The sequence below is a fragment of the Uloborus diversus genome, chromosome 3, assembly GCF_026930045.1.
Source record: "Uloborus diversus isolate 005 chromosome 3, Udiv.v.3.1, whole genome shotgun sequence".
NCBI lineage: Eukaryota > Metazoa > Arthropoda > Arachnida > Araneae > Uloboridae > Uloborus > Uloborus diversus.
In genome coordinates this window covers 72179930-72201231 of record NC_072733.1, presented here as the reverse complement: position 1 = coordinate 72201231, position 21302 = coordinate 72179930, and the positions used below count along the sequence as shown (strand labels likewise).

The window sequence follows — 21302 nt, the reverse complement described above, 5'->3', positions numbered from 1 at the left end:
TGGCACCATAGCTTTCTTCCGTAGGTGAATCATGAAGTCCTAACAGAAGCTGGAAAGATGAAACAGGTTGCTCTGTATGTAGAGGATTCATCCATTGATATCCTGCGAGTCTTCGGTCGCACGTAATGCAAAATTGAACCATGTTTATTAGTCTCCCCATTTGCATCACAGATACCACGAAGAACGCAAGCAGTTGGCGGGGGCGAAGGATGTCTTAGAGTGGAGTTGATCGAAGACCAACATGAATTTTGAGATTGGATCGTCACACATCACAACATTAAAAAAAAAAACAGCCTCGCTATACCTTTTCAGATTTCTCTCATGTTTGTGCAAGAAGGGATGTATGGCAGCATACTTTTGCTGCAGAGCTGGTCTGAACTGATTAGCTTTGTACAATCTGCCATTTGGCAAGATTTGCCATAATACCTTTGCAATCCTAATCAACAAGGATAGAGAAAAAAATCGTCCAAATTTTACTTCCTTTTCTCTCTATCCGGGAGTACGACCGAACCCATCAATGACACTCTAAAAACCAAGACACTGAGTGTAGTTAATTTGTAAGATTTGTTTTAATGATAAAAATAGCATGTAAAAATTGTAGTTTCACCTTTTTGAAAAATACTGTTTCCTTTCGTTTGTTCAGATTTCCCTTATCCTTAGGAGAAGTATTTTACTTTTGAAAGGAAAGTTTTTATTTAAAAATATTCCCTACACAAAACAAAAGTCGAAAAAACAAATGCAGCCGAAAATTCAACAGGGTGAAAGGTACAGGTATGCTGGGGAAGAAATGCTTATATTACATAGAGTTGTTAACTACCAAAATAAAATATTTTTTTACGCTACCGGCGTTTTTTCCTAACCTAGATAAGTTATATAAACACACATTCGATTTTTTTTTTATCATTCTTTGCCTTTTTCTTTTGGCTAGGGTTCTCATATTGTCTTGAGAAGTGTTTTGTCTCATTTCTTTGAAACAAAAATTTTCCTGTTATTTGTTTTTTAACGATTACAGAAGAACGGCTGAGCCTAAAAATTTCGTTTTGGGCTTGAATGAAAGCCAAATAAATTTCCCGTATCAGAAGTATGATTAATTACCTTATAAAAACAGCAGTTTGTGTCAATATTTCGCCGCAAAAGAGATAAAAACATAAAATTTTCATTTTTTTTTTTTTTTTTAATGACCAACGTTTGAAAAGTGATATATCAGAAACGCGTTTTTCCTGCCATTTTATCGAAATTGTAATACGTGTACATTATATAAAAAGAGAAATAGCTGATAAAACTTGGAGAATTTCGGATCCAAAGTTGAAGAGCATACTAACACATTAATAAATAAAGCGAATTTTGCTCTTTTTTACCGACTACTTTCTTTTTATCTGGTAGGCACTTGCAATTAAGACTACTTTCAACTTGTGCATGACATTTTCACTAACTACAATAAGTTTTGCATTGTTGATCACTTCTATTTTATTCAGTGAAAAATAGCTCAGTTGCAACGAAAAAACGAAACCTAAATCACTGCTCGTAGATTTTCAAAAACTCTAAAAATACAGAGTAAAAACAAAAAAAAGGAACTGAACAGTATGAGCCAAGACACTTTTAGATTCGGTTTGAACAATACCGTTTTCGTAGAGATATACTAAATCTTACATGACTGCTACATTTTTAACTACAGTTTAAATAGTGGAGCAGTTCGAAACTACGTGCAAATCTTCCTCTACCAGACATACTGGCAGATGTAACCAACAGGTCTGGCACAGTCGAAGTCGTTCCACATGTAGTCCATCTCGTTCATCATCTGCACGCATTGCTGAGTGCCTCCGCTATCATTGGGCTGGTCGGGACCCCAGACAGTATAGTTGCCTAGCAAGGCCCCATTATCATAGTAGAAAATACCTTCCCGTTTTCGAACACCAATCCACGTCTGGAGAATGTTGCCTTTCTTCATCATCGCTGGAAAAAGTAGAACAAATCGTTGCTCTAATATCGAATAAAACCATCTATAAGATTATTGATATTTAGAAAATATTGAAAGTGCAAAGAAAATGTCTTGTGTGTAGATCATATTTTTGTCTCTTCCAGGGTCACATTCAGGTCTTAACAACATTAGCGGCAAAATCAACAGAAAGACAGAACTTCAACTGATTGACTCACTTAGTTAACATTTTTGATTAAAATTCATCTCTTTATCGTCGAAATCGCTGAATGTTAGTGCATATACTGAATAATCTGTATTCTGAATTTGTACATGTTACAGCTTTGTAATTAATCTTGCAACTTGGTGAAGAGGGCTATCGAGTTATAGGATGTGACTCATTCATTCATTACATTTCCTTTGTCGAATGTCTATTCAACTATAAGTTCCTTTTTTGCATTGGAAAAGGATTTCCTTCAATCTCTGAGACAAGTGTCTGCAAGTTTCTCTGCTATTTGTAATTTTGTGGCTCTTGTATATTCCGTATATTTGTATAATTATATTCCACTATTTAATGTCAGATAGATGGAAAATAGATTAAACTTCTCAAACATTTGTTCAATTGTTCATTAGTTACAGAAGCATCAACGGAATAAGTCAATCATGCAAAGATCTGATCTAATGATTTTGCACTTAGGGTAGTAAGACATTAAAGTGACAAAACTATGAAACATACATAATCGAAGATACATCTGGAACAATCACTATTTCCTTCATAATTTCGTTACAAATAGTTTAAAAAATTATTTTCAAGCACTATGACTCTTAAATTTCAAGCAAGCAGCTTTTAGCAGATGACTTAACCATGCAACTACCGAGTAAAATGTAATGTGTTATAGAAGCTTTTATATTGTCACCTAGAACGCGATAGAAGCAAAGCCGCAATTAGAATAATGGTAGATAATTAAGTAATAGTAAATGTGTCCATCACTATCCCTTAACAGAAAGTAGAGAACTGGATCGAGAGACGGCGTCACAAATCAGCAACACTACATCCATGTGCCTGAAGAAGAGCGAACTTTTCTCTCGTCTAGTTAGCGTGGATGTAAATCCATGGCAACTCCAGTGACCAACCAAAGACTTTCGGGTCCGTAGATTGAACAAACGGATACCCCGTAGGCACTAGGTGGAATTTTATGGTCTCAGAAATCGAATTCGGAACCCTCTCATGGCCACAAGTATAGTAGAAGCAAACCTAGCATGGCAGGCTTGTCGCAGATCCAAATCATGGCATTAAGACTCTGCCAGGTTAAGTTAGTCTCAACTATAGATATTATCATAAGTACTTACTAATAAGAGTCTCGTGGTCATACGGATTCTTCGGCATCGCCAAAAAGGCTTCTTCGGCACGACAAGCGGCATGAGCTTCTTGCCAAGAAAGTGGAGTTTTGTACAACTTGAATTTTCCTACAAGAAAAGATACAATGCTTGCTGACATATAGATTAAAAATACACTGCTCAAAAAAAATAGGGGAGCACATGTTTTTAACAAAGTTGAGAAAAATATTATTCTGGAAACTAATTTCCATCAAAGTCTCCATGTTTTCAGAAAACATGAGTATAAAATGAAAACTTCGGAAGCAAATCAACGTTTCTGTCGCCGAAAAGCAGAAGGATACAAGAGCAGAAATCGCGATTTAACAGAAGCCCATTATTTCACTGCTTGAGAGGTAAGCGAATAATTCCAACATTTTCTTATTGCTAGTATAAAATCCAACACACATTTCTTCAAATATCTCGAAAACTCATTTCTGCAGATACTGCCGTTTACCTGCCCATAGCCCATGGCAGAATACACGTGTATACTCCATTTTATGCCTCTGCAAGGCTACCTCACAACGGTTTCTTCATTATTGTGTGACAGCTCCCCTAATTGTTTTGAGCAGTACATGTTTTGAGCAGTATGTTACCGTTAAAGTATAAAATCCGTTATTTTATAGAATACCTAGTTATTTCATGGAATAACTGATCGTGTCCTTTAAAGTGTAAAAAACTCTCTTGTATTTCATGGTTTAACTAGTTATTTCATAGAATAACGATCTGCAGCCCGTCAAAGTGTAAAATAATTTATATCATGCATCTTGCACGACAAATACGTTTACCTTCCACCCCTGTGTTGCCCCCAAAATGTTCGTGTAAAACCCAGTGTGTCAACAAAAAACTATTTTTGTTTTAGTAATAATGTTCTTCCTAATTCCGAGTGCCATTTTAGTAATTCTTGTTGTAACAAATGGTACGTTTATGGTACGTTTCCATAAATGCCATTTATACGCTGCATAAATTAGATAAATTGCTTCTTTTTCATTTTAATTGTCTATCATTAGTTTATTTATAGAATACCTATATAGTTATTTCATTTTAGATAAATTGTTTATTCAACACTTTAACTGCCTCTCATTAGTTTAATTTATAGAATACCTAATTATTTCACAGAACAACTAATTAAAGTGTCAAATTAATAACATATTACACACTTTAACGGACACGATCAGTTATTTCATGGAATAACTAGGTATTTTATAAAATAACTGCATTATATACTTTAACGGTAACATATGTTACGCACAACATGAAGTGAATTTCAAACGTTTTCCTTTCTAATAAACTACAGTGAGTTGTCAGTTCTACATAATTCCCTTCAATTATCTTTTATATACACCCAGCGTAGGAAATACATTAAAACGAATAAATAAAAAAGTGTTATGCAGCACAATATTGAATTCATAGTGTGTTTCGTTATTGTTAGGTATTCTTGTAGCCGCATTTAAAGTTTTTTTGAGTTTGGACATTCATCCTATGCACTCTTTTGCACGTTCTGTTACTTAAGGCTACAATGGAGTCTTAAAATGAGAGAAATAGACCAAAATTTTGATTTTCTATTTTTTTTCTTAAAATTAATCTTTGAAATGTGGGTTATTCATCGCAAAAAATATTTTTCAATTCGGACTATTTTTGCAGAAGTATAAGCTGTTCTGTCAGTGTGATAGTACACATTTTGTGAACGAATGTTTCATTTAAATGCATATATCTAATAATCGTAAAATTTCAATACATGTGTATCTTTCAAATGCTCACTGCAGATCAGGATTTCTTTAATTATGTACTTTGATTTTTTTTAACATTGATATTGAGATACAAATTTTAAAAAAATAGGGAGCAAATTTTCAATACCATAATTTCTTTCCTTTTTTTTTGAAATCAGGCTTAAACCCTTATTTTTTCGACTTTTTTCAGAAAAATTCGAAGTTTTAAAAGACTTAGTTTTTGATATTTGTCAACAAAATATTGTGTTTATTGAAATTTTGCTCCTTAAGTTTTCTTTCAATATGTGATGTGCACCTAGAGAAACATAGAAAATCAAGTTTAAAAAAATGGTGCTCCTGGAGGGTTTTTTTTTTTTTTTTTTTCTGGTTCAAATATTTGCGATTAAAAAATACAATAACTGTATTTTAAAAACTCTCTCTCCCTCTTTATTCATAATTTTCCAACAAAACTTTCCGCATTACTTCCCTTTATAAAAGTCTATACCTCATAAAAGTTTCAGAACTATATCTTCAAAATGAAAAAAAAAAAAAAAAAAAAAGACTTTCATACTGAATCGTAGCCTTAATAACGGTGATTTCATGAATTTAATCAGTTTTTCAATCATCGTTGTTTAGTGTTTATCGTTTTTTGACACTTTGTCATCTAGTCATTTACTAGTTGACCCGTACGAAGCATTCACTCTCGATACAAGGAATTTTAAAAACCGGGTTTGCAAAGTTTTTTATTTCTCTTTTCAAATAACAGCAAAAATATGACTTGTTTGATTAATTTCTTCTGATAGCAGAGCAAAAATATTCAAAATTCATGTCTTACTTTTGAAGTTTGATGAAGTATTAAGGAAGTTATGACGTGCCCACAAAAAACACATCTGAGAAATATACTATTTACCATGTTAAAATAAACTTCGTTTTTCTGATTTTAAAGCAACAACACAACTGTGGTTTCTAATCTTGCGGCAAATGGGATTTCTGAAAGTGAAATAGTCAAACATCTCAAGTAAATCTTAATTGATACAAATGGAGTTAAATTTTATTGTTATCAATGATAGCATGGGATTTCTATACGTTTCTAAAGGTCGTCATATTTTTAGACAAATTTGTTCAAGATAAGAATAATATTCGGCAGCTTCTTCTTTGCTTATTAACTTAAAACAGCTACGATAAATAAACAAATAAATAAATAAATAAGAAAGTAAAAAAAAAAAAGAAGCCTGATTTTTATTAATTTTAAGTGATATTACAGTAATACTTTGTAATGATTTAATGTGTAATAAAAACAATAAAAATTTACTGAACTCACTGCATTTTGCAGAGCATTTCCCTTTTGTTTCACATTGTTTAGATCTGATGAATTCTTTCTGGAACGACAAAGATTAATATTGTTTTAAAAAATTTTTTTTCAGAATAATCACTGCTCTTATTATTCAAAACCTCAGTTCATTATTTGAAAAACATTCATACTTACCTTGAAAGTCTCGATACAAACAGCACTCTTTTACGCAAAAATGTATGCTTAAATACGGGTATTTTCCTTAGAAAATTCAGAAAAACACGTTGATTAGCTTTCTGAAATAAGCGTGTTAAAGCACATTAGATTTGAGCCATTTACTACTAATTGTAATCTCTTCATATCCTGGTATAAAAGGATTCGGATTACAAAAGTCCGCATAAGAAAGTCTCTTGTGCACAAAATGAGAAAAAAATCTGATAGAGAGGTTGCAATATAAAATATCTCTTTTATCTTTCTATTTGTGGAAAAGCTGAAAATTAAACCGACTAATTTGAATATAATTTTTAATTTTTTTTTTTTAAAGGAAGACACTTTTCTAGTTTGTGCGTATTAAGGTGGTGCTTAGCTATAAGGTATTTTTCGATGGTTAAAATTTCACTGCTCTCACCCACTTATCTTGTTCCAGTGGGAAAATAAACAGGTTGTGCAAAATTTTTCTTCAGTTGAACAATTTGTAGTGGTTCCTCAAATGTCTTAAAGTTTGATCAGTCCGAGAAATCTCGTGATTTTTAAAAATATTTAATTTTTTTTTAATAACGCAACAGTTTACAGAGAATAAATATATTTTATTATGACAAACAATTTCTTTGGAATCAAAACACAATGGGAACAAGTGAATATTTAACATTTTTTTCTTAAGTGAGGATTTAGTAGCAGTTGAATATCTTCTACGGTCTTCAGCAATGATCTGAAAAACAAATTGTCTTTCACTTTCATTTTTTGCGGGACTATTATTGTATTACTGAACTTTTTTTAACACCACTTTCTGCAGCATCATTCACAAGAATTTTATCAAGTTTTCACTTTCCGCTTATATAAGCAGGATCATCTTTCCGAGTTGAAGGGTCTTTGTTGAGAAAATCGGATAAAGAAATATTTTGCAACAGGTGTTACAAAAGATGAAAACTCATCTTTACTAATAATAAAGCTCAAAGTCTCTCTGTCTGGATGTCCGGAGGATGTCTGGATGTCTGGATCTCTGTGACGCGCATAGCGCCTAGACCGTTCGACCGATTTTCATGAAATTTGGCACAAAGTTAGTTTGTAGCCTGGGGGTGTGCACCTCGAAGCGATTTTTTGAAAATTCGATGTAGTTCTTTTTCTGTTCCAATTTTAAGAACAAAATTATCATAAGATGGACGAGTAAATTACGAAATTATCATAACGTGGAACCGTAACATGGGCACAAGTCAATTGGCGAAATACAAAATTATCATAACGTGAAACTGTAACATGGTTACAAGCCAATTGGCGAGAAAATTCACCATACATTATTTGTAAATATACAGGCGAACCAAAAGACCATTAATTTTTTTCTATTACGGGCAAAGCCGTGCAGGAACCACTAGTTGTTAATAATCTTAGAAAAATTATTCTAGTGTAGAATGCATCTCTTTTGTTGGTTTTCTACTTCTTCCTGTTTTTCATATTTATCTGCTTCTAACATAATACGTTCAATGTTTCTCTTAACCGCGGTTGAAACATCATCATCAAATAACTATAGAGCCTTTTTTTCGGGAGCTATGTACAAGAAATGTTTTGAAAACTTTTTGAGAGTAGCTTTACTGATTTCGGAGTCAATATCCTGGAAATCGATCAGTTGATGCAAAAATAGAAAATCGTGATATGGACACAGATATGGATACAGAAACAATATAATTTAATTTACTATTCTTGTATATCAAATAAAAAGAGTTTAAAAAACTGAAACCCGACAATTGGAAAAATCATTATAAAAGGTATAAAATATAAAAAAAAAAGTTTAAAAAACTGAAACCCGACTACGGAAAAAGCACTAAAAGATATGAAACAAGGTCGGTGCTGTTTGATATCATCGTCTTATTGAGTAGTACAAGTCATTTGATATATTAGATATTCCTATTTATTTAGCTCTATTGAAAGCCTATGTCACTTCCCCATGAATAACATTATAATTCAATTAAATGCCTTAATCATGCGTTGTCAAGTATACTAATGTTTGAAAAAATGTAGTTGACAACGCAATTCGAGTTATTATGAATTATCAAAATAAACAACTAAAAGAACAGTAGTCATAAAAATAAGAACGATGATAATAATAAATAAATAGAAGTATATAAAGAGGAAGAATCTAATATGTAATATTTTGTCATAGTTAACCTTAAAAACATACATCTTCTTTAAAGAACACAGTATATGATTTTGCATGAATCTTTACTGTAAAAAGTAAGATAAGAAAATTACCTCTAACCAATAATCTTCTACTAGATCAAAATAACTGTAACCGGGGGCATCTTTGAGCTCTTTCTCCCCGTCGCAAACGTAAGTATTGAGTAAGAAGCAGGTTCGGTTGACAAAATTGAAAGAGCGACAAATCTTTGACTTCCCTCCTGTCTGCCTCTGTAAGCACAAGCCCAAACACTGTGGTCGGGACACATCTGCAATGCATGGAATAAGTCGGTGTGGATGATTCAAGAAAAGTGGGAAAGTTTGTGTTCCACGCTAATACTTTAAACCTACTTCATTATAAATCTATTTCAGATTTAAACGTCATAGGGTGAATAAGCAGTAAGTTATCGCCCAAGCCAGGGCTAAAGAAGAACTACCTGCAATATACCAACAGACCGATTATCCCGTTGACATGTGCCTCCAGTTCGGTTATTTCCCATTCCAGACTGATGCATGCGTTAAGGTTTTGGGCCTTAGCTGACTTAAATGACACACCAGAGTCCAATTATTTGAAAACAAATGATTAATATGCCTTTTTCGTAGAGTCTCAAAAATGAAAAAAAGGGGGAAAAGTAGACAGTTTTTCAAAAACTCACAAATTTTGATAGTATGTCTGAACCTATCACAGCTGTAACAAAAAACAAGAACGCATTTTTTTTACGGTCGCTCTAAGGGACTCGCTAAGGTAAGGCTACGCTCTTTCATTTAACAATAGTGGATTTTGCTCGCAAGATAACAGATTTTGAGACATAAGACAAAATATGAAAAAACGGAATTCCAAGATAGTGGCGTGAGCTCCCCTCAACCCCTCTACCACTGGGGACTTTCAGTAGTTCGTTAGGAGACTTTTCTGCACATGTGTTCCAATTTTCAAGAATACCGTAAAACGGGACATTGCCCCAAAAAGTTTTTACTGATTTTCGAGGACTTCAGTGACGAAGTGGTTGACAATGCGTAATTTCTTTCAGCAACAGTAAACAGGTGGCCAAGTTACGAATTCGAAACCAAAAATCAGTAAAAAAACTTTTACACTTTATGGAGCAATGTTATCCCTAGAGGAGCATTGTTCCCCCGTTTTACAGTACATAATATTTTGACACTTTCATTTTGGGCCTTCGTTTGCTGAACTATGTTGGACGGTTAAAAAAGAATAAAAAGAACATCTGCACATATTTTTGTCTTTTTTCATTTCTCGCCCCTTCCTCCACCATCTGCATTCCAGTTTCAAGAAAACAAATCACTGTAATGACCTGCACAAATCACTGTAATGAATGTCACATCAAAAACAAGAAAGAATCATATTAAATCTTTGAGGAGTCTTTAAAAATAGCATGAATAACAATTTTTGTACACAGTGAGTAAACTTATTGCTGAAATTTACAGTTTATTCACAGCTATTTGCGATAAAGGATGATCAAAAACGGCTTCATCAATTTACCGCTATCCTCTAAATTCATGGCTGATTTAATTTTTATTTGAAAATGATAGCTGGAGCATTCCTTTCATGTCACGAAAGTTGCAGAAAAATTGCTCTCTTATTTCTCGAGAAATCTAAAAATGTGAGTTTTTTTTAAAGTGTTCCAATACTTTTGGTGATTTAGTGTAAATGGTATTCAACAGTTCAAGTATTTTCAAACCTGTAAATGTTTGGTAATTTATAATCTTGTCCAAGAGTAATGCCACGTAGTGACAAAAAAAAAAAAAGACGTCAAATGTGATGAGTTGTTTAATGTTATTGCTAGAAGAGTTCCGAATTCACTATTTGTCCAGGAATAATGCCACGTAGGGACATAAAAATGACGTCAAAAATTATGACTTGCTCAAAGTTCATGTTAGAAGAGTTCCAAATTTACTAATTTCTGCCGTTGTAAGTATTAGAATGCAAGCCCATATCCCATGATAATTATTGCTTCTCTGAATTAGTAATGTTTAATTTTGCTAAAGCAATTTAGACTCACCCTATATAATATATAGTAGGGGAATATGGGACAAAGTGAAATGGTGAAATATTTACTCGGCTTTTAGCTCCACCTATACGGTATTATTTTAACTATGTTGCGCCATATGTAGTCTATTCCAGTCAGGTAAAAAATACCATCAAACATTAAAGCATTTGGTAAAATAGGCAATTTTTAAAAAATGATGCTGTAATATTTTGTTGTAAGTCAAAAATTATTTTTGTTACTATAAAATCATAAAGTTCTTGTTATTAACATTTTAAGTATTAATTGAGACATCCTTATATTCAATGCAGTATTAATTTAATTAATATTAAGCTTATTTGTACTTTAAATAAATTGTACAATTAGTCAAGTACATACGGGGCAACGTGGATGAGGCAAAGTGAAATAGTTTGTTTTATTTACTCACTTAATAATTCAAAATAGATAACGCATGTGTTCATTTATTAATTAATTCATGTACATTACTTCATTTAGTAATTCACTTATATATTTACTAGCATTCCCGTACCCGGCATTGCTCGGGTAATGTCATTAGCAGGGGTTAATAGTGCTTGGAGCACCTAGTTTCGAAAATCCCATATAATAATTACTTATTACCTATAACTTTTTCTAATTTGGAGAGGATCCCGGGGACCCTGGACTCCTTATATGTATATGCCCTTGTCCTTAACCGATCTTTAACTGTTATTATCGATCCTTTTAAAGTTTTGATTATCTTTGCAAACACAGGTCATCCGCATTTTATTGTTATACCTATGTTTAAGCTAGAACTTCTTTGTATACAATATTTTTAGTTTTTTTTCTGGTGCTAAAATTATTAAACTGCTTGATGAACTGACTTTGGAGCAAGCTACATAACATTGGTCGTGTGAAAAAAAGTCTTCTCTTAAATAGATCCCTGCTACTTTTAATGTCTGTCCTTGTGACTTATTAATGGTTATTGCAAAGCAAACTTTAACAGGAAACTGTACTCTTCTAAATTCAAAAGGATAGTCCACCTGTGATGATGTTCTTAAAAACTTCGTTTCTAGTTTTGAAAAAATAAAAGCAAAAGACAGAAACATTATGATTTGACTTGAGAAAAGCCTCGAAGAATCACGTGAGAAACAAAAACAATATCAAATTTATAGTTCGCTATCGACCAAAAGTTGAGATGAAGTACTGAATAATGATTTGAATGGAGGAAAGCCTTCGAAAATAAGGGATTTGAATTTCAATGACAGGTTTTTAATTTCGCAGAATTTAAGGGGTTCTAATTAATTTCTCCCGAACTAATTGAGATTTCGAAAAATCCTTTCTTAGTGGTTACTTTTGTAATCATGCGGACATGCCTGCCAAATTTCAAGTCTGAACCTTCAGCGGTTTCGGCTGTGCGTTGATATATATATATATATATATATATATATATGTTATCTCAGGACATTGATTTTTATATATTAAGATTCATTCATTCACTTATTTTCTTATTTATTCATTATTTTACTCGCTAATTTTTTTTCTTCATATAACAATTGATTTATTCATTTAATTATTCGTCATTTTGTTTCCATTTATTCATTCAACCTTTTATTTACTGATTCTTTAGATCAAAAATATCTTTTATAATCGAACAAAAAGTATTTCATTAAAAAAATATTTTATTTTTCACTTTCATAAAAAATAAGTGAAAAATTTCCACTTTTTTTTTTGAAGATTCAAATTTACTGCCAAAAATAAAAAATACTGTTTCAACGCAATTTTTATTATAAAATACAATGTTCTTTCTATATGCACTGTAATTTTCAAAACAAATTTCCGCTTTTTTCATTTTGAAAAAACTTAGTCGTAGCAATTAAAAGAGACGAATAAGTGAGAATGGCGTACAAATAAAATTCAACTTTATTTTAAATCAAGTGAAACTTGAAAATAAATGTGAGCAGCAGAAAGAAAATCTGACACAATACTTAGTTTTTATGCATTGACACGATAGGCCAAAACAATGCTATTACGTAGAAATCAAAATAAAAAATAATTTGTCATCACAAACGTAACAATTTTTTGAAATATTTCTAATTTTTTTTTTTTAGTTTTTTTAAATTCTTATATTTTTATGGCTATTATTGTTTTATATTTTAATTATTAGAGATAACTTCTCCAATCCCATTCAAATGTTTATGGGTTAAAGCTGAAACGTTAACATTTTGCGTATGATTGCTACTGATAACGTATAATATTGACGGAAAAAATACTTTGAATTATAAGAGAATACTGGTACTCACTAACCACATGCTATCGAAAAATGTACTAAAATTTCTAAAATTTTAAGACCATGAGCGAATTATTCTTAACCTCCTGTTAGAACTTTTTAAAGGTTTCGCTTCTTTAATCTCACTAAGCACATTTTTATATTGTCTATACAGAAAAAGAAAATCTTTACCTTTATAAACTACTAGAGGTTTCGCATCCAATTTTTTATCATGACGATGTTGCGACGCTGCATATTTCATATAAATGGCATTCAATGGTGGAGGTGTTGTGGGAGGTAAAGTTGTCATTGGTGTTGTAGCCTCCAAAACGTTAAAAGAGCAAAAGAACACCACAACACTTGCTATTTCAATCATGTTTCGATCAAAAGTGCTTTCTTTCGGTGGACAGTATTTCGTTGCGATTTCACTAATGATTTTCAAAAATCCACCACTTTAATTCAACACCACGAATGACCATAGTAAGCACCTTGGGTTAAGATAGTTGAACAGGCTTTTCCCCCTGAAACTATTTATTTAGGTTTTAGCAAGAGTGACATTGTAAGATATTCACGGGCATTCAAATATTTTGAACGTATGTTAGACTGTGTTAATCAATTTTTAGTCCTTTGCATTCAAGATTCTGACGTTGAAAACCAGCAAGCGAAAGTTGACCAATAGGAATGACCCACGGCTCTCCAAAATTTAGGAAGCATCCGCTACTGGTTAAGCATTTTTAACGATCACTTTTTATTCGCCACACGCAAATTAAGATCACTTATACCAGCATTATGATTTGCAAATGGAAGGTGAAATTTCCCTTTTATTGCTAGTTTGCTAATTTTCTAGATTCATGCTGGGCACTGCAGCATTTATATTAATGCCATCTTAATTTACCGGAGTGGCCACTTTAGCAGTTAAGAGCAATTTTCCGCTTTGTGGGCATAGATTAAGGCATCAAATATACATATGCTTTATGGCGTATTATGAAAGCTTTGACTAGAAATCAGCCGTGCGTTAATGAATATAATTGTGTTAGAACGTTGAGGAGAATGTGTTTTTAATGTTCTATACGGAACGAAGTAAATATATTCTGAATGAATAGGAATTAATTTGTGATCGAAATGTCGTTCTTCAACTTTTACTTTTCTTACGAATTTATTTAGAAGATATTCAAAGTAAATTCAGTGGAACCTCGATTATGTGAAACTTTTTAAACAGGAACCTCGTTTAACCGACGTCGGTTTACTGAAATTTTACTTTTGATGCAAACTAAAAAATATCTTTTCTAGGACATTGAACAACCATTTCAACTGCACACACAAATTACGCTGCGCGGCAAAAAAAAAAAAAATAAATAAATAAATAAATACATAAAATAAAAATAAATAAATAAATAAATAAAAAAAATAATAATAAAAAATAATAATAATAATAAATAAATAAATTAATTAATTAATAGCAATAAAAGAAATGAACTCTTAAAATGCTTCTGAGACCATTCTTGCTAATTCTTATTTATCTCTTATGCAAAATAACTCCCAGAATCCAACCCACCGTTTTACCACAAAACCCACCACATCCTCATTTTTTTCTTTTCGACACTTTCATATAGCCATCATTTGGATTTAGGGGAGGGAGCAGTATATTTTTTCATTGTTAACATTCTTTTGAGGAACTAGAGAGATAAATAGCTGAAAAGCATGAGTATTTATAACAAGAAGAGAGACTCCTGGTCCTAGAGAATTTCCCTATAAAATATTTTAAAATATTATCAAACACGAGCTTTTTTTTAAATTTTTCATTTATTTTTTGGTGAAAAAAACAAAGCGACGGCCTCACTCTTACACTAAAAAAAATCCTAAACGTTACTAAGTATTTCAGTGTTACGTTTCGGGATTTCAATGGTGTTTATTCCATTTCCACGAAAATTCGGTTTAATAGTCAAAACGTTTCCTGAATTTTTACAAATTTCACGAATGCAAACTTTTCACTATAGTGAAAAATATTTTTAGCTCCCAGTTGAAAGATTAACTGAGCAGTTCGATTACGGCCCGTCCAGACTGATTAAGCTGAGGCTCCCAGAAGCATTGTATCCTGGGCAGCATTGGCTCCCGAAGGGAGTCAATAAATTTATGAGCAACGGTGCTGTACACGAATTGCAGGCGAGTAAAAAAGCTGACGCTTGCAGTTCTTTCTTAGCTTTGACCATGTTCGCAATACTGCTTTTGGATCTTTCTTGATAAATCAGAAAGGTGTCAAGCTATTATATTATACCTTAAAAAAGTTTACTCTAGTTCTCCAGAGACAGAACTGGCTTAAAAAGGCAAGATTTCTAAATTTTTAAGTAGGCTTCCAGAATAATTTCAGGAAGGTTACTGAATTTTAGCGGAAAACGTTTCTAGTTTTTTGCAAGATAGTTACTGGTAGAAACTGGGCACATCAGCTGCTCATTATTTTCCAGGAACGTTTCTGAATCGTTTTTAGTGTATGAGCCAAGCGTTTGCAAACGTTTTCAATTTGTAAATTAAAAAGAAGGAAAAATCTTGGAAGCATCACATATGCATAACAGTCGTATTGCAGATCCTTAGTAAAAAATCCTCCCGACCTCCCGTAGTATTTATATTTCCTCAAGTTACATTCACAGATATAAGCAAGATTAAATATTGTGTGCGTGTACTCATGCACACACGTTTGAGGTTATGCTTCTTAAAATTATAAAAGTAAACAAATCTTTGCCTTTAAAAAAATTACTTACACCTGCCAAGTAAAGTAATTATAGAGAACTAGAAAATCGCCCGTCAAGATATGACGGGTGAAAATTGCTTCCACATTTGAACAAAGCAATGGCCTGTTTGGTGATCTCGATAGTTGAAATTTTAACCCTAACTCCAATAGATTAACCCTGAACTCCAGTAGATAGCGTTCATTGTTAGCCGACCACTTTTAAGTTTCTTCACTTCCCTGAATTCACAGTTTTATCAGTATAACAGTTAAGTTACCGGATCCAGTTCAGCCTTGTCACAATAAAGCCTTTCCCTGCAAGTTAAACATTACCAAAACATATTATCAAAGTATCATGCCGTGGCACGAGTTTCATTGTTGATAACGTCAGGAGCGTTGCGCGATCATTGGCTATTATATGTATGAGGATTGCACATTAAAACTGAAAGAAATTTATTATTTCTTTCATTTCATTTTTTTTTTTTTTTACGTCTGAAGTCGAGAATGGCAAACACATTAAATAAATAGAAAATGAAGTGAAATAAAATGTAAAAGTGTCTTAAACTGAATTTAGAGGAGCATTTTAAATACCACTCCTTTTAGCTTGTTGCGGACATACAAATAGACAATTTTAGAGATATTCGATAAAAATTTCACCAGTAGTTAAATATACGACTCTGTGTGAAAATTACCAATTGTCGCAAATTTGTAGCTAAATAGCTTCCAATTCATGATGTAATTTCCATTTCATTACTTCCGTTTTATTTTGACACTATGCCAAAAGAAGTAGGGGAGGGCGAGGCTAAACGTTCCGCGGGTAAGTTGTGCCCTTTGAAATAGCTAAATGAAGAAAAAAGATAAATGTATTTTGTAAATACCTGGTAAAATGGAGTGTTTCAGCGCATCGATGGCAGCCGGGCACGTGCATCACTGATCTACATTTGAAAATATTTTCGTTTTTGAACTTTTTGGTCTTTTTCGCGATATTTAAATGATACAGTTTAGTTTTTTGGTGTTTTTATGCAAATATTTATTGTGCATTCTAAAATATTGCGCTGAAACGATTTACGTTTTGTTATCTAAACTAAAATTTAATTTTTCAAGGACTTGTGCTTGTGAGGCTAGTTGTTCCGTCTTTGTGGAGCAAGTTGTTCCGAGGAACAAATGGCCCCAAGAAACTCCTTGCCCCTATTTATCTATAGCAGAGTGCAGTAAATAAAAAACACATATAAATAAATATTATACGTATATATTCGTTACTGTAAAATATAGAAATCGGAAAATGTCGACTTTCATCGGTGATTCATCGAAAATATTTGGTTGTTTACTCATAGACAATTAGAAAAATATGAAATTTTTGAAGATCATAATGCGAATCAGAATATCTTTCGTACTTTCATATGAAATTTCAAACTTTGTTGTTCTAGAGCCTGATTACGCCGCCTTGCGGTTTTTTGAGAAAGTAGCCAAAGAGGTAAAGCAGTTCAATGTTGCTCAGACCACACGGATATCTCGTTAAACAGATAATATCCTACGCAAGTGGATCTGTCTAAGCTTTACCCTGTTTAGCCGTCACTAGCCAGAGACTGTAGCTTCTACTTTGTGAGTTTAGCCACCTGGTCAAACTTATGCAGGACTCGGAGGTCATTATCGGAGGTACAAATTAAAAACGCAAGTTACCTTCCTTTTCGTAATCCAGAGAAAGGTAAGTTAAGAGTTTAAGTCGTTAAGAGGGTTTCCATCTCCAGCTCAGTCACTTTCCTATGCCGAGCTGATGAGTGCTAATAAGCACGAAACTGCAGTCCTCGGCTGGAAATGACTAAGCTGGCGATGTTTTTCACGTACAGAGACAGGTAGTTGTAACATTCGCTGAAAATGGTAGTTAAAATATCATGCATCTACAATAAACTCCTGGTTACCCGCGGAATAGGGTGCCACGGTAACAGTGGATAAGCGAATTTCGCGGATATTTGTTTGATGTTGCACAATAGGTAAGAAAAGCAGCACTAGTACATACAAGAGTAAATGAAAATCAAGAATACTGACATACATTCAAACTGACAAAACGATGCTAGAGGCAAACGATTAAACTAGTAACACTAAAAGTGACAATTGTACTATTTAGAAAATGTACGTAAATGCGAAAAAAAAGATTGCTCATTACAGCAAACGGACACAGAAAATCCTGCAAACAGATCAACCAAATCAAATCAACTTAGTTTACGCCAAAAACGTGTAAAGCAGGAGAATTTTTTCAATCAAAACTGTCTCGGTTACTCGTTTACAGGCATATGGAGTTAGGATATGCAAAAATCGGGTTTCAACTAGTCAGGTTTCGGTAACCTAGGAGAGTTTGATGTCTTTGGTAAAAAAGGGAAAAAAATAAATTGGAATGTCTAAAAATAGATCTTGCACATGTTAAGTTAAAATGAGTATTTTCTAGAAAAAATTCAGTAATTTACAAACGCAAAAATAAATAAACAATAAAAAAACAATTCCTCGAAAACAATATCCGCCCTTGAGTAATTAGGAGTTCATTGTTATCATTTGCACTAATCTCGTTTATGGATCGTCTGCGAAGTATCGTATCAGTTATAATCAAAGATGGTTTTCTGTTATGGTTGCAGACTGAACTAATTAACGTAGCTTATTAGCTACAGAAGCTGTTAAATATTTTATTTTATTTACTATATTATTCTATTCCTACTATACAAGGCCGTATCCAGAATTTTTTTTCGGGAGGGGCCCGGATTAGCACGTTTCCCTAACACACACACACACATATAGTATATATAGACACACCAAACGCATAAAAATGTTAACATAGAAGACTTTTTGTCTCGATTTTTAATGATTCCACTGTTTGGACTGTTATTTTAATTTCTTATTATTTTTCTTATTCACCTTGTAGTGGTAGGGATAACAAGAGAGTGTCCCTTTAAGTCGGATGTAAAACATCCATAATTTCAGGGGTCCGGGGGTTTTTCCCCCGAGAAATTTTCGAAAAAAAAATCTGTATTTTGAGGCCTTATATTAGGTAATTGAGACTACAAAAATATGAAAAAAAAAAAAAAAAAAGGCAAGCAAAGTCTTTTAAAAGTTATACATTCTTTTGCAAATCAAGATCAAACAAAATAAAAATTGCTTGCTCGAAAAATCATGGAACTTAATGGACAGAGAGGAAAAACGAGAGAGGAGAAAAGAGAAACACTTTGTCATCTGCTCATATCGGCTTTTAGTGAAGTTTGTTTTTGATCACTCCTCCTACCCCCCCCCCCTTTTTTTTTCATTAAATGCCCTACAGTATTAAAATTGTACAAAATAGTTTAAAAGAAACAGTGTAGACATTCAGAAAATAAGAACGGAAGAGTAATATTCTGGCCATTTGGACAATTCATACTTTATTTTCTTGATAAGATACAAAATTGAAGAACTTTTCAAGGAATTTCACAAACTTAAATAATTTTCAAAGACTCTCGAACAGCTGAAATTATTTGAAGCTCCTTATTTACACTTTTCAGAAGTTGATTGCAGTCTTACAAAATGAATATAACTTTGTAAGACACACCCGTTTTAAGTTAAAAATAAATGCAACGAAATATTTCTCGAAACAAACTTTTTTTTTTCAATCACAAGTAGTGCAGAAAATGAAAGAGAGTAGAGTAAGTGTTATTTATTTTCTCATACCACAGGTATTAACAGTATGCAGTAGAAGTAAGAAAAAAAAAACAAGCAATAACAAAAGAACTTCCATGATACTGAATTCGGCATTAAATAAATGCAAGACAAGAAACATATCAGTCACAAAAATGATCTTGAAAATTATGCTACAAAAACGCGACAATCGTGGTTTTTGCATTTTTTACTCAGGATGTATCAAGGAGCCGAATTTGGCACATCTTGGTAACAAGATACTCGCCTAATCGGAAACTAGGGGCCCAGCCTTTGAGGAGTCCCCGGATCGAAATCAGTACAGTGTAAGTTTTATAACAATTTTAGAGGGAGGAGGGCAGGGTCGTGCACAGAGAAGGGACACCTGTTGGCCCGGGCCCGAGCTTAAATGGGGCCCAATATTTTTAAACCTAGGGTTAAAAATATGGGTAAACAATATGGAGGGGGCCCAAAAAAAGCATTTGTGACAGCCCCAAAATTTCTGTGCACGCCCCTGGAGGAGGAAGTGCACAGAAGTCAGTTTGGTAGACTTGAAAAGTCTACCGAACTGACAACGGGCCTGCCTTAACCCTGGACTGCCCTGAATTGAATTGGGAAAGAGAGCAGGAAGTCCTAATTAAAGGTCTAAATTTCAAGTGTGCCTTGCAGCTAATGAGGACTAGAACTGCTTTTTCTGTATTTCTTCAAAATATTATAAATTTTGAATAGTAGCAAAATTAAGAATTAAAAAAAACTTTGACATTTTCCTTTTCTGACATTAGGAATTAAAAAAAAAAAAAACCTTCTTCTGTTTTACGGTACAAAACATTTCGGGTTTCGGGGGGGGGGGGGGGGCCGTCAGGGCCCCCCCCCCCCCCTCTGGATACGGCCCTGCTACTATATTTTACTATGTTGATATACACTGCTGGACATTGAAAATGCAATACCAAGAAAGAGTGTTCAGAAATTTATGCAAATTTTAGAGTAGACTTACATCACTGAGTTATGTAAATGATGTGAAATGCGCAGCTCTCCGAAGCACGTGAAGTAAGATATAAGGGAAGGAACTTGCAGAATGGGCAATATTCGTGTCGTTATTTCTGACTGGAAAATTATCGAAGAAATTTTGTTCTTGTCTTGGAAGATACGTGTAACACGAGAGAAAGCCAGGCCGCCGTCAACAAAGGCACTTCCAGTAGATAGAAGATTTTACGAGGGGTATGGTGATCGGACTGAGCAGGGGAGGCTGGTCGTGGCCGTCGCTAGGTTCGTACGTCAAATCGTAGCTGATACCCACATGGATGCGAGCACGGTTCATCGGCTATGCCGAAGATGGTTGGAACAACGAAATGCGGCAAAATTTAGGGAGCAGGGGCAGCCAGAGTGACGTCAGAACGCGTGGATCGCCGCATCCACCGACAAGCTGTAGCAGACTCACAAGTCACTTGATCCTCGATTCTGCAGTAGGTGCAAGATACCCTGAATGTTCCCCTGTCAACCAGAACCATTTCCCGTCGTTTGGTCGCACGTGGTCTGCAATCACGGCGTCCGCTAAGAAGACTGCCATTCATCCCACAAACATACACAGCAACGTTTAGTAGGGTGCCGGACTAGAGCGACGTGGATGACAAAATGGCAAAATGTCGTGTTCTCAGACGAATCTCGCTTCTGTTTATCCGGTGATAGTCGCCGCATACGTGTGTGGTGTCGAGGTGGAGACACATCTAATCCGGCAGTAACTGTGGAACGTCCTACCGCACAACAACGTGGCATAATGGTTTGGGGCGCAATTGTGTACAATTCCATATCACTTCTAGTTCGTATTCAGGGCACTATGACGACCCAACGATACTTGGATAACGTGCAACGGCCGGTGGCAATCCCTTACCTTCAATGGCTACTAATGCAATTTTTCAGCAGGATAACGCCCGACCACACAGTGCTCGCACTGCCAACATGCTCTCCAAGACACACAGATGCTTCCCTGGCCACCATACTCTCCTG

General features: G+C 33.9%; 1 protein-coding gene across 1 annotated transcript; it reads right to left on the bottom strand.

Moving 5' to 3' along the window:
- Window positions 1-1454: 1454 nt before the first annotated feature.
- On the bottom strand, window positions 1455-13520 carry LOC129219198 (uncharacterized). The gene is made up of 5 exons (XM_054853527.1): window positions 13118-13520; window positions 8753-8946; window positions 6320-6377; window positions 3266-3382; window positions 1455-1953 (listed from the first exon to the last, which is right to left on the bottom strand). The coding sequence occupies exons 1-5, from the start codon at window positions 13299-13301 to the stop codon at window positions 1718-1720; spliced, it is 789 nt and encodes a 262-aa protein (XP_054709502.1). The 5' UTR covers window positions 13302-13520; the 3' UTR covers window positions 1455-1717.
- Between the last annotated feature and the right edge of the window lie 7782 nt (window positions 13521-21302).

Excerpts from the sequence above, each read along its gene's own strand:
- LOC129219198 (XM_054853527.1), bottom strand. The coding sequence starts at position 13,301 with ATGATTGAAATAGCAAGTGTTGTGGTGTTCTTTTGCTCTTTTAACGTT. Across the intron at positions 3,383-6,319 it reads GAAATGCTCTGCAAAATGCA|GAAAATTCAAGTTGTACAAA; the intron begins GTGAGTTCAGTA and ends CTTTTCTTGTAG. Across the intron at positions 1,954-3,265 it reads TGACCACGAGACTCTTATTA|CGATGATGAAGAAAGGCAAC; the intron begins GTAAGTACTTAT and ends TACTTTTTCCAG.